The sequence below is a fragment of the Saccostrea cucullata genome, unplaced genomic scaffold (assembly GCF_032062105.1).
Source record: "Saccostrea cucullata isolate Sc308-1 unplaced genomic scaffold, CSIRO_AGI_Scuc_v1 ctg617, whole genome shotgun sequence".
Taxonomy (NCBI): domain Eukaryota; kingdom Metazoa; phylum Mollusca; class Bivalvia; order Ostreida; family Ostreidae; genus Saccostrea; species Saccostrea cuccullata.
In genome coordinates, this window is record NW_026932360.1 from 467,555 (window position 1) to 481,932 (window position 14,378).

Below are 14,378 nucleotides of genomic sequence, written 5' to 3' on the forward strand. Positions count from 1 at the left end.
TTTATGTTTTTGTTATTAGCCAAATCAGTAAACTAATGCTCAACATTTTAATTGCAAAATTATTTTGTCTTTCTGCAGAAAAATAGAATTAAAAAAATCAAAATATCCATTGTATTTATATTTGTTTTTAAGCTAATACAATTCTTCTATATTCGAATATGTTGCTAGGTTCTAGGTGGATGCAAATCATGGGAAAAGAAATTGGCATGGCCTTAACTGCTAAACCTCCAATTCTCTAGCCCCCCCCCCCCCCCCCCCCCCCCAAGTCAACATTTGTCCCTTATGTTTACTTTTGTTACAATTTCGATACATCAATTTTCCTTACAATTTCAGCATTGTGCAAGTACTTCCTGGTAAAAAGTATCTAGATATACTGAAAGTGACATGAATGTTTTGCCATTGTCTGAATATGTTACCTTTGTTATGAAGTCCTTTGTTGAAATAATAAACATAAAGTAACAGCTAAAGCACAAGTCCACAGAATAAAGTCACTATTTACTCTACAACCACTTGAATGATGGATTTCTTCCAAATGTGTTCGGTTTTCCTGAGTTTTCACAATTTCTGGTGAAAGATCTGTTAAATCTTTTGACAACTGTTGTGCTGCTACAGTAAAACTTTCATCTCCAGTGGTCATGAGATCAAATACACATGAATCAAAGTAAAAATCCACAACATGTGACTTCCGACACAATTCACTTGCTTTATCACTGGTCATTGCTATGTCCCCTTGATGCCCGTCTATAATTCTCCTTTTTTCTGCCAGATATTTTTTATAATTAATTTGCTCCTGTTCGGGGCATCCTTGCACACATAATTGCTGAGTATCATTGTCTAGTGACTGTTCCACAATTTCCTGTGGCATTTTTATGGCAAAAGTGAAATAGCGACCAATTTGTCGCACCCGTATGGTTGTATCAATGAACCTTAAATAGATTTGTACATGTTTTCCAGGGTCCAACACCCTAATGGCTACACTTTCATCGGGGCCAACAGCAGATAGGCCATTTTCAAATGTTCCTGGCAGGTTATTTGTGTGAGCTTTGTAAGTTACAAAATCATGCGAAGCACAGTCTTCATTTTTCTTTATCACGACAGTCAACTGTAAAGAAAACATCAACAGTTACAAAGTTATCAAAAACGTAAACCTCGTGTAAAACTATAACACTCATATACATGTAAATTCCTCTAAAAATTGCAAAACACATATAGGGGTAAGCATGTTGGAATACACCATAACTATCAATGTGCATAAACATAAAATAATAAATATATTCAACAAATAAGAGGTTTCTATAATTTAATGGTGTGTCTTCAAAATAAATATCAATATATTCTTCAATAATGTGTGTCCTCAAAATAAATTTATTTCTAAATTACTTTGACTTGCACTTTTATAAAGTCTATTTTCTAAAAGTACACAGATAATGTCTATAAATGTTCTTAACTCTTGGTACTAGCTATTTCCTTGTGTCTTTATAATATATGTTTCTCTGAAGATTTTCATTACATTCCTGATCTCTCTAACAAGTCTCCGTCCAAACCTGTCACATTTTCTTCATGAGAAGTACACAACATTCATCTAGACATGCCAGCATTTTACCATGTTCAGGACAAAGAAACCAGAGACACTCATTTATCTAGCTTTAAAATACGCTATGGCAAGAGAAGTGAAAATTTGGCTTGACAATTTAAAAAGTTAATGGAAGTGTTTCGACCTTGGGTAAATGCAATGCTGCACACTGCATTCCTTGGTAGCTGTCGATATGCATTTAATAGGAGACAAAAGTTTGTATGGTAATCTCACTTAATCAAAGCCAATGTGGACCACCCCCGGACTCCTCTTCTATGTGGTGTGTTTGCATAACTCAAAATTTTTGCAATAAACATGATAAAACACAGCAAGTCGAGTTCCCAATCAAAGTCAATTTTCAGCATCAAAATTTCAACCCAAATCAGAAAGATTGCATAAAATTTTAATCAAAAACATAAAATTTGTAAGACATCAACCATTTATAATTATTCACAATGTTTTGTTTTTGTAATTCACTATGGTTATAGTTTTTAAAAAAGATTTCTAATAAATTGCATGTCTTCACATCATTTGGCAAGTTCTCCCTTTTGGTCCCTCAGCCAAATGATTCAAGATAAGCATCAAAACACTATCATTGTGATCCTAACTTTTGATATGCATATTAATTTTCAAATACCAAAATAAGTTACAGCAGAGTCACTGACCTGTTTTATAAAAGCACACAGGTATTCAACAAGATATTTCTGTCTACACATGTATATATGTATAATCTAATTCTCAGATGAAAAATTTGAAGTTTAATGATTTTGGGCTTGTCGAGATTATGCAAATGCATTAACATATATTACTGGAAAGAACACTTATTGAGTATGTATATGGTCATATATCTTTTGAACGTATACCTAGGACAAAACATAGAGTATTTCATGTGTTTTTTATGTGCAGGTGTCAAAAGACAAGTTTACATACGTCACTTAGTCCTGTTGATTTAAATATCAAGCAAATAAACCTTGGCCAAACTTTAAAACCTCCATACATAAATCTACATTTAATCTCACATGGCCACAGCTCCAAAATAATATTTTCATAAAGGCTCTCCCTTGGTCTTGGTCTAGTGTTTACTTCATAACAACATGTATGGCAAAAATGTGGTACTTCTGAATTCAGAACTAAGTTCTACCATTTACAGCACTGTTTCAGTACTTAAACTTACGTAGAGTTTTATTAATATGCTAAGTAAATGGGCCATAAATTTGTTCATATTTGACACAATGTTAATGAGCCAGCCAGGTGCTCTGAAAATAAATCAACGTGATTAACTCTGTTTGCATGTATTTTAAAACATTTAAGGTTCAATGGTTTGGAATACAAGTACAGAAGCCTGCAAATCACGGGTATAAGGCATTAATGCAACTCAGTCTTTTTTATTCATTAAATGAATAAATGTGGTCTCTAACATTTTGAGATGGAAATGAGTGTCTTTAGAATAAAAATTTAGATGGCGAAGAAACGTTAATTTATGTGAATATCCTGAATGGCTTTGTCACCCACGTACTACTTTACCATGACTTCTCTCGCATTGTCCTGTCCCAAATGCAACAGCATTTGTTGACATTTGCAGGCATTTTTCATTATTTACTTAGAAAAGTATTTTCAGTATTCTTGATGCTCATTACACCTATTTTTAAGCTCATCTCACACATAGATGCCTGGTTTGGAAGTCTATATTCAAAATTGGTGGTTTTGGTTGTTTGATTTCATCAATGTATAAATATGAAGTTAGGCCAGCTCCCTTCCCACAAATAGACACAACTGTACATTTTAGAACCTTTAAAAAAAATTCAAGTCTTTATCCTCTGAGTGTACAAGTGTGCAAAATGAACCAAACTATATCAAGCCATACTTGTCCCTTTTCCTTTCCAAGTCAGTTTTTTAATGCTTCTAGTAACTTCAAACTTATATTAAGAAATTGATGCAGAAAATGGACAACTTATGAACAGAATGTACATGTATCACAGGCATATTATTCTACATCAAATAGAAACTTTTAAACAAATGAATTCTCTTATCAAAAAGATATTTTCCCCTGAATTGTCTTGGTCTGTTTTAAAAGTTATTTTTTACTTAAATTTAAGAATTTAATAACAAAAGAATATGTCCTTTGCAAACAATATAATGGAAAACTACTTTACTCCAAGTTCTCTAAGCAGTTTTTGACTGAATATGTATATGTAGTATGTACATTGTTGTGTGTAATTTGGGACTAATGAAGTGGCCTACACCTGTTTTCTTTTTTCATTTAAATCTAAATAAGAAAATGCATATTAGCACATAAAACAAATCTGATATACGCCAGAGTGCCTTTGTAATAGTCTATTAATCATGCTTGTCTTGAATTTGAATGCCAGATAAAAAAAAATCTAATTAACCAATATAACACCAGATCTACACAAAGTCTTTGTATACGCTATTATTGTTTACATGAAGAAAACACCAAAGCTCTGTTTATGGGGCCCATTTTGATTTGTATATGTTCCAATGAGCAAGGACTTCATCTTCAATTTAAATTGTTTTTCTCAGTGAGTACACGAAACATTTGGAGTGCTGAAACGCAAACAGCTCTTTGCATGCATTCATAAAGTTTTTAGTGTCCCAGTGCTTATTCATCAATAACCTTTTCTTTTTGCAGAAAATGTTGCATACAAGTGTATGTTCACCATCATGGATATTATATGAAAAATTAAAATAAAACAAAGCCAAGGCATTAAAAGATACAAAGCTCACCTTGACAAATGTTAAAGTTCTGGTAATTTCTATAAATACTTGAAAATGAACCTAGCTGCTCCAAAAAATTTACTGTACAATAAACCTGTAAATGTAGGTCAGATCGAGATTCCAGAAACCCATTTGGTTTGTGTGCATCCCTAGAGTAGCATGATACCAATGCAAGTTCAGTCTCAATAAAGTTTATAGTTACTTTAGAATAGACCAGCTCTTTTAATCTTGACAAGTTCATTCACATGAAAAATTTAACTCCAGTGCCTGAAGCATTAAGTGTGCAGTGTACTGTACATTTCTAGTTGCATCATATTTGCAAGTTTGAACCAGGTAGGCCTAAATGCATCTTCCATGCAAATTTGGTCCAGATTGTGGTTATAGTCTCTTTGGAATGGACCAGCTCCTAAAGTTTAAACCTGGTCACTCATCCAAAAAATGTTGGTCAGCTCCAGTATTTGAAGCATGTCTAGTACTAGTAGTATGCATCCATGGAAGTTTGGTTTGGTAGGGCTTTAACATTTGGGAATAGACTTCAAAGGATGTCAATGCTAAAGTAATATCCATACCAATACTTGGATTAACTTATATAACATTTAAGCTCCTCAAAACTTTACCAAGGTGAGCTAAAAGATTTAATTAATATTTTTAAAAATGTGAAATGAAATTAACTTGTCCAAAACTGGAGAAGACACTTGAATAAAAGATGTTTTTGCTTACAGTACTGATCATCTCCCAAATGCTTATTGCTTGGCATAATTATTTGTTCATATTGATGTCTGTTCAAAGTCTGAGACTTCTGTGATAAGATATGTTAAGTTTGTTTCATCATTGAACATTTTCTCATATATTCCTTACCTTCTTCTGTACCATTTCTTTATCAATATCATACATAATTATACGACATTTGCGTTTTGATTTCATATACAAATTCATTTTTTGATCAGAGTAAACACGGATCAGATAAGATCAGGTGCCATGGAGGAGTGAGCATCCCCTAATGACTGGTCAAACCAGCCATGTGCTCCTTGCCATGATTGGGAAATAATGGAAAAGTCAAACCTTCATATTCTTCGACTAATATACCTTAAAAATCTTCCTTTAATGTAAATGTCCTCATCAATAAAGTACTGATTACTCATGACAATTATTTAAAATAAAAGATGTCTGGCTATGAAAACATGATACAGTTTCCATTTTCTAAAATCTAATGCTGAAAACTACTGCTTCAGAAAGCAATCTGACCTACAAGCTCTTGTTGCAACATACATGTTCATGCACACGTAAGTTTAGACAACTTGTAAACATTCGAAAGAATGTACTCCTAAGTCCTGTACAAGAAATTTAGAATGATGCAAGACAGCAAAAGCACTTCACTTAGCATAAAATATGTGCATAAAAATTTACATGCACAAAAACAAATCTTCATTTTGTTTGAATGGGTTCCTTGAAACATTTTATGTATTCCTATTTAATTTCATACAATTCATGACAAATTAAAGGAATCATTATATATAGATGCATACAATATATATAAGAATATCTGTTGTAGTCAACTTCAGCTCATTTGGGATTCTAAAACTGGTAGGTACCACTAAATTAAACTTATTATTTCTATTTAAGACTTATAGGAACAGTTAGTATGTGGGTTATTGTCCATTACAAATAATGAAAAATTTTCAGTGCTCCATCATCCATTTTCAATGTTTTAAAAATGTCAATGAAACTCCTTCAAGAAATAAAACCACCAATTTCCAACTTCCAACTCTTCCAACATGCTTTTAAAAATTCCCATATTTGATATCTAGTCTTTCAAACTTCATAAATTTTACAGTAATCACACCAAAATACTGTATACCAGGTTATTTTCGCCACTTGTTATTTTCCCTTTAACACTCGTGAACAGTTTTGTCCTGTTTTGAATTCGCCCAGTCACAGTTATACAGTAACTGTGTTATTTGAATTTGCTCCATCTTAAATTTGCCCATTTGAAACAAGGATGAAAGGGGCGAAAATAAAACGGGGGCGAAAATTTCCCTGTATACAGTAATTGCATTTCATAGTTATTAAATCATATGTACCTTGCTTGTGGCAGTTGCTGCTGCATGGTCTTTCACTGGATTGTTTGTGACCATAATCACTATATATTTGTTCTGAACCAGTGACCAGGCACCCTCCACTTTACAAGTCTGGAAATCATCCCTGAACGTCCTCAAATGGGGATCACCAAATAATCCACAGTGTTCATATTTTATTGGAGTGTTGGGATTTTTGCTTCGAAAAGTACATGTGCATATTGAATTTGGAAAACATGGATCCACAAGAGGGCCATTCACAACAGTGGTTACGTTAAAAGTATCACCGTAATCCTTACACTTTAAATTTTTCATGTTGTGTATGACACCTCCCTTGGTCATGTGGTAGTGCAGATTAGTTTTGCAGTTCACCTCTTCTGTGATTAGACACACCAAGTAAGTCCTATGGGCTACACACAGGGGTTCTTCTCCATTGTGTGGTTTTATCAAACCTCCATGTGCAGCTCTTTGAGCAGTCCTCCAGCGTTCATGACACAATTGCATGCCACATCCATTACCTTCAATAAATCATCAAAAACATGTTTATTTCCTTTTATTTCAATGACAGAATATAAGCAATCATTAGGGATGCATTTCTGATAACTAATGTTGACATTATCCTAACAACCAATATTAAACACTTAGATAAAAAAAAAAACAGTGAAATAAAATGTAAATATCTTCAATCTGAATACTCATTTAGTAAATAATCAAATATATTTATCTTACTACGACTTTTCTAAATTTACGAATATTTCAACGTACAACTTCATCATGGAAAAACACTCCTTTCTCGAGAAATATAGGTCCCATAACGGAATGTAAAATATCGCTTGAATTTTTAAAAATATGTACTCACTTGTATCGATTAAGTATACCAATATGAAAATAACCACCAAGCTCAAAATAGGGGGCATAGGTGGATAGGACAGCGAGGCCATACCCTCCTTCCATTCGTACGTGACGGAGGGAACTCGGCCAGCCGAGGAACGTTCACTCCGATACTCTCTGTGAAAGAAGAAACTCCATCAGTTCAACGCTAGTTTAGTTTCACATGATCAAAACCCTATGTCAAGTGAAGGTATAAACATATTCCATTAATAAATTTATATTTCCTTCATTATTGAATTCACACACGTGTTAATTTATCACTAATTTGAGGCACATTCTTCAACATGACTTCTCTGTTAGATCCCAAGTATTGATATGCTCGCGAATTATTCCGCCGAAATAGGTCAGGGGGCGGGGCGTTAAAAAGGTCTGTCAATCAATGTAAACTTTTTATGAAAGAGGTACAATCCCATTGGTTTAAACTGTGTTGCTTATGAATAAACTTTTTACCGTGTAGATTATAAACATAGCGTTCAACACATTCACTTTGCCATTTCTAAGATTCTCAAATAAAACAGTATAAGAAAAATATTTCAATAATAAATAAATTATGATAAAAGATTTTTTTTTAAAATTTATTTGAAATCTTAAGTATCATAATTTTTATGGAGCTAGGTACTGATCATGTATTCATTAATTTTATACTTAGTTTATGAAATCTTGCAAACAAAACATTTTATAAAAATGATAATTTGTTGATAATAATATTAGAACTTACAGATACTTTTATCATTCTTTTTTATCTGATAGTTCTTACTAATATAGATTAAATTGTGTTTAAATTACATCTTAATTTGTTTATTGTGAATTACTTACTAAAAAGAAGTGGGGTCAACATAGAAACTATAAAACTATAGAACCAATAAATCCGCGTCTCGATTGGAATCAAATTTTTGCAGAAAAGTATTTTGTGCCATAACTTGATTGTCGATTTCTTATCTAAGTTACAAAAGTATTGGAAGGGAAATAACTCCTAAAACTCACCCGGCCTGCTTTTTAACTTTCAACATTCATTAACCTATTATCGATTAACTCATGCTGAGATATTAATTGAGCTTAATTAATTTCTGCGTATATCGGTCAGTTAATGATTGACTCACGCAGTGATAATTATTACGCTTATTTATTAATAAATATTAACAGAGTATCAATTAAACTACAACCCAAGAGGAAAAAACTACACCAGAAATGATTTTCCAACGATACTCCATCAATTTATTTCAAATAAAACATATTATACTCCTTATTATAGTGCAAATGTATCAAAATTTTAATATAAAGATATCCTGATACCTTGCAACGGAAAAATGCACCAATCTAATTCTACTATTGTTGTAATTATTATTTTACTAATTACTCAACACCTCTGAAAAGCATGGCTGTAGAATGTCAAACATGCCACTAAAATATCATTTTGAATATGATGACGTTGACATATCTCGTCAATTTATTAAAAAGAAAAATGTCAGGACAGAAAGGGGAATGATTGATTTAAGCTTGGAATCATGGGTGCCCCAGTGAAAATAACTTTAAAAAAAAAAGATACTGTTTTGATCCGCTCCCTTTACATAAAACATTTTTTTATGCAGGATTCAAGTAAACTCCTACTGTACGCTAGAATAATATTTTCGGAACCATCACATGATACGGATATATATCTAGTTGATGTATATCATCAAAAAGGAGCCATAAATGAGTTTATAACTTTTTATTTCAGTTATCACGCATTTAGGAATGTAGCGATGCCTTTATACACGATACAAATGTTTCCCTCAACACGCCTAAAATGTAAGCCTCTTTTGAAACATCTGTTGAACACTTTACTATGCTAATGATGCTTTCAAAGAGGTTCAGATTCCACCAAGCTACGCTCTTCCGAAACTAGCAGATTTCTTCTGCAGACATGCCGAACTGCTCTCCAGCAAAAAAATGGCCAACCGATATCGTGCCTTTCCGCTTTTTATCGAGATCAAACTTCCAAGTAAAAACTAATTGGAAATCTGTACTTTACCATCCCGGCCACAGATGCCAGTGATGAGTATCAACTGAAACATTATTTTGGCAATAATTCTTGTCTTGTGCTTTGAATATGTAGAATTTATTTGATTAACTCTTACGCCAATTTTAATTGATCGATGGCACCCTTCATTTATATATATCATTTGTTATATAATACTTTTTTCTACGACGTCCGCGTTTAATGTTCCAAGACGTCCGCGCTGTATATCAGAAAAATCAAGCGGAATAAACATTTATCCATAAGACTATAAATTCTTCATGAACAAATTCAACACAACAAAACAAAATTGATAAAAATCGGAGAGATAAACAATATAAAGTATATGAAAATCACATAGAGTCAGACTTGACATTCACACTGAATTATAGGAATTTAATATTTTTCAAATGTCGGATTAGAGTCACGTGTTTGCTTGTCAGACCTTTTTTAGTATGTAACATCGTAATCCTTTTCTGTGTACGGGTGAAGAGGCTAGCTTCTATTCAACGAAATCCAAATGTTTAAGCTGATAATTTTGAGTTTCTTTCGCGCTAGTGGATAAGAAGAATAGTACATGTAAATCCTCTTGCGCCAATCTCTATCAAATATTACTTCAAGTTGGAAAATAACAACGGTATACAATTCAGTTTTAAGACGTAAGGATTACTATTCTTACAAATGCAAAAGGCTTACAATAATTTTTCACACCTTTAGCGATAACATTCAATATAAAGTGAAAACATTAGCAGCACACTCAGACCTTTATCAGGCGGTATTGTAATAAACTGTAGCCCTATCTGACACAATTACCACAAACAAAAATAAACAAGCTTCTGATTTTTGCAGAAAAGTTGAAAATACTTAAAAAGCCGCCTACCTGAATCTCTTTGGCTGTCTCAGAATGACAAACATGTGTTCAACTGTTCATTGCAACTTGCAACAAAACAGTAAAACATTTTATTTCTCACAATTTATTTTCTCTGGAATGATTCACCCAAAGTAACATATCTGAATCTTTTGCCCAGCTTTTCTTCAGCTGTTTTCTTCATTATATGCATGATTCTCAAAAGAGAAAAAAATCATATCCATTTGACATACACAATAACACGTCAAAAATTCAATGTTTTTGACGAATCACAAAGTGAACAGATTTTTGCCACCGTCGAATTTCGCACCATTTGCTTTAGTCATAATATAGTTATAATTTTCTCGGCAGGTGCGCGGAATTTAATATATAACTTCACCAAATATTTTATAATGCTGCCATTGTGTTCAATTCGGCTTATACTTGAAGTGCTGTAGAAATAAAATTCTTTAAAGCGCAACCACGTGCAAATAACCTCCCTCCAGTTTACTCAATAGCCTCTCTCACTCTTTCTCCCTAATAGAGCTTGTAAGGAAAAAAGGAAAATCCTGTCATTTAAGGTGTAAAGCCTCCATTCGGGGGGATATTGTCAATGCACAAATAATTTCCAGACCAAATATATAAATTCACTAACAATACCCTTGTCGTTACAAGTGGCAATATAAATGGAAATATTCCGTGCCGTATCAAAGACAAGGGGCTCACACCTTTTTATTTACTCAGTGATTCACAAAATCTCGACAATGTTTCCATTTTATTTGCAAAGGCTGAGAAAGTAAAAGTATTTGAGTTCAGGATTAAATGAAACACAAGAAATTACCCCTCATATTTCTGTCAAGGAGGTCTAAGAAATCCTTGTCAAATAGTAACGGCAAAACTTTTTTTTTGTTTTTAAATCAAGATTTGAAAAGGGATTGTTGTTGGATTGCCAATACCTTGATTGTACTCGTTTTGAAAATATATATACCATGAGATCGAAAGAACTTGTAAGATATGCCTATATAAAAAGTAAACTACTAATCCAGATTAAACATCCATTGTTTCTTTATCATCTCTGCTGCGATGTCTCCCGAATCCAACAGAAAGTTAAAAACATCATTAAACTTTTATGAATTCGGTTATTTATTTCATACATTGCTACTTTATATTTACATGTATTTTGCTAATTAAATCCATGTATCAAGCGATTATAATTACGCAAGCAACGAAAATACTTTACTTTTAATTTACATTTTTAAATGGGTTGGTATGATGTTTTGACATATACATGTAATTACTTGTTTACTTTAAAAGCTTTATACATTGTAACTTTTGTACATTGTTACTTAATGCATTTTTACTTGAATACATCTTTACTTTTATAAAATGTTGCGTTTAAATACTTTTTTCTTGTATGCATCGTTAATAAACTTTTATATATTTTTACTTTTATCTAATCATTACTTCATTATCCCCCTGTAAAGCAATTGGGGGGACCATGATAGTGTGATAGTGTGTGTTTGTTGGTGTGTTATGTCCTGTGCGAAACGGAAGTGACGTAATTTGCATTGAAATCTATGACGTCTGCAGCCTTGATTTTTAGGTATGCTCTTTGCGAGAAAGTGCTAGCCTTTCGGTGCCATTGTATACATTTACGTTTAATCATCAATACTTTTATACTTCAAAGGTCCAAAAGTTAATGCAAGTAAATTTTACACTGCTGAAGTGACATGTTATTTTTTTCCCTTTTTTTCCGTATGCTGCGGATAAAGCTGTCTCCGATCGCAGTTTTCACTGATTTCCCCGCCCTCAACCCCCACCCCCAAATACCGATATGATGGTTACCATAGAAAACATAGCTATCAAATGCTTGTGACCCCTTAATAAAAACATGTAATGACCTTTTTTTTGGCTCGTCAAGAAATTTTTGATAGTTGATAGTGCCCCAACTGAAAATATAAGGCTGTCCCCCCCCCCCCGGATTAAAATTCTTTCCTACGGACCTGTTCCTATATATGTAATATACACCGTTCAGTGCAGACATTCAGGACAAGATTCCCATAAAACCAAAGCCAGAAAAATACCTCAGTCCTTAATTTTAAAATGAAACACGTTTAATTCTCAATGTATCCATGGAAACGACTAGCTCCTTTGGCAGTAAATGGACCATTGGTTTAAGTTGAAAATAAGAGGATGTAAATTCAACATTAAAATAGCAGAAGAGCCAACTGAAATTCACATAGGAAACACAAATCGAGTGTTAACATTTAATCTTTTAAAAAATGCATTTTGCTGTCCAGTTGTCATTGGTTGGCGACAACCATTCTTGTAGCAATGTATCCATGAAATCGGATTTCACTACAGACGAGCCAATTTCTACAAAACATTATATATAGAATGTATTCCGACGTCTCGCACTATATACTGAATCTCGGAAAGTAACTCTTAATTCCAGTACTGTTTTTTGTATAAAAAGTAATGATGATTTTGTACTTAGTTATACTTTGATTTAGTACAAAAAATTAAGAAGAGAAGATCCTGTCAAAACAACAATAGACATGAAATTTAAAAGAACATTCGACTCAGAAAGACGATCTGTTACAATGCTCCAATGACAAGCCCCTCTAAGTATGACTACGGATAGCAGAAAGGAAAGCTTTAGCAATATTCCAGAAACTATTTAATCATCCTCTTGTGTGAGAACTACAAGATAGATAAAGAATTATGTAGGATCATATAAAGAAAACATTATTTTAGAGTCACATGTTAGAGGCACATTTGAAACAAATTCTTGAGCGTACTAGCTGTCACATAGTGTGCATTCACTTAACTGCACCATTAAAAGAATTAAACCAAAGAAAAATAAATTTTATAGTATTTTTTATCTAAAAGTTGGAGCCCATTCCTTATAAGAGTTTATAAACCAGCAGAGGTTTCACAATGTTCTTGATTAAAGCTATCTATAGTTAGTATTCAGCAACCTCAAATTCTGGTCCTTGATTGACAATAACTTAAATCTTTTTTAAGTAAATCTTATGAATGAAAGCCAAATGGTTTGTGAGTCAGGATCAACGAGAAATCTTACAAATCGACAGACTCGATAATTTTGTAATATGACTTCTTAGGAACTTATAAAGTCTTTAGTTTTTACTTACATTTAGATTTCTGCAATTAGTATGTCCTCGAAAAAAAAAACCAACATTACGTATCAAAACAAATTAGTTTTCTACAAAACTGTAATGTACAATAAACCTCTTACCTGCAACTCGAAGAAGGCTCATCACGTGACATCTTCCACAAATAACCCCAAAGACACAGTTGCTTTTATATGCTTTGTTTTAAAAGTATACACGGTATTTGTGCATTGAAGATTTAAAAACGACGAAATGAGGCAAATTCCAGTCGTTAAAACGATCCCGAATTTCATCTGGTGAAGTATTTGAATCTGAATTTAATTTCACCCAGGTGCACACACTTTTTTTTCTGGATCCTAGCGCAGTGATGCCTTGATTCTTGTTTTCTTCCACAAAAGTACTATTTTTTGCACAAACAGCCAGACTGTGATTAAATTCTCGACAAAGATATCCACCTTATAATATTGTAATCTACCGACAGTTTCATTTCAAATGAATTAGTGAGAACGACATTTTGTCACGCAATCGCTACAACATAAAGATGGCCAAAACAAGAAATTACTAAGCCCGCAGTGTAACGCAATACGCCGCCATCCCCTGTTTATTTTGGTTGAACTGGAAATAAAAGCAGAGAGTCTGTCATCATTTTGATTATATGATACTGTTATTGAAGACTGGATGAATAACTACATCTTAATTAATGTGTGCTGGATTTGTTTATGACTTGATATTTTTTCCTTGACGGAAAAAGAAGCTGCATTTCAGTAATGCAATACATGCAAGTGCTATAACCTCGACATAAAAAAATCGTAGGATGGTAAATTATAATCGAAGAAATTAACGAACAAACAATTGCCAAATATGAAACCATTACGGATTTTTTAAATGTTGCATTTGAACTGTTAATATATAGAACTTTAAGAAATGATGACTTTAATTGAAACTGCTGATATTCTTGTTTCATCAACTTGTTTGTTGATAATTTACCTCGTTTTAGATATTGTTCATACGTAGATCATGTTCTTGCGTATCGAATCAACTGCATATGAGATATATAAATTCCGTATGCAGGTGATGAATGTGTAGAAGTAAGGGAAGCTGACGATAGAAAAGTTAAAGTCATCAC

At 33.0% G+C, this 14,378-nt stretch overlaps 1 protein-coding gene across 3 annotated transcripts; it reads right to left on the bottom strand.

The window, feature by feature from the left end:
- Positions 1 to 258: 258 nt before the first annotated feature.
- On the bottom strand, positions 259 to 13,792 carry LOC134234959 (repulsive guidance molecule B-like). Of its 3 annotated transcripts, none has more exons than XM_062717042.1 (4): positions 13,378 to 13,792; positions 7,244 to 7,392; positions 6,391 to 6,902; positions 259 to 1,102 (listed from the first exon to the last, which is right to left on the bottom strand). In XM_062717042.1, the coding sequence occupies exons 1-4, from the start codon at positions 13,407 to 13,409 to the stop codon at positions 422 to 424; spliced, it is 1,374 nt and encodes a 457-aa protein (XP_062573026.1). In that variant the 5' UTR covers positions 13,410 to 13,792; the 3' UTR covers positions 259 to 421. The 3 variants fall into 3 exon arrangements, with proteins under 3 accessions (XP_062573026.1, XP_062573024.1, XP_062573027.1); XM_062717040.1 differs by lacking the exon at positions 13,378 to 13,792 and adding an exon at positions 10,152 to 10,580; XM_062717043.1 differs by lacking the exon at positions 13,378 to 13,792 and adding an exon at positions 7,522 to 7,542.
- Between the last annotated feature and the right edge of the window lie 586 nt (positions 13,793 to 14,378).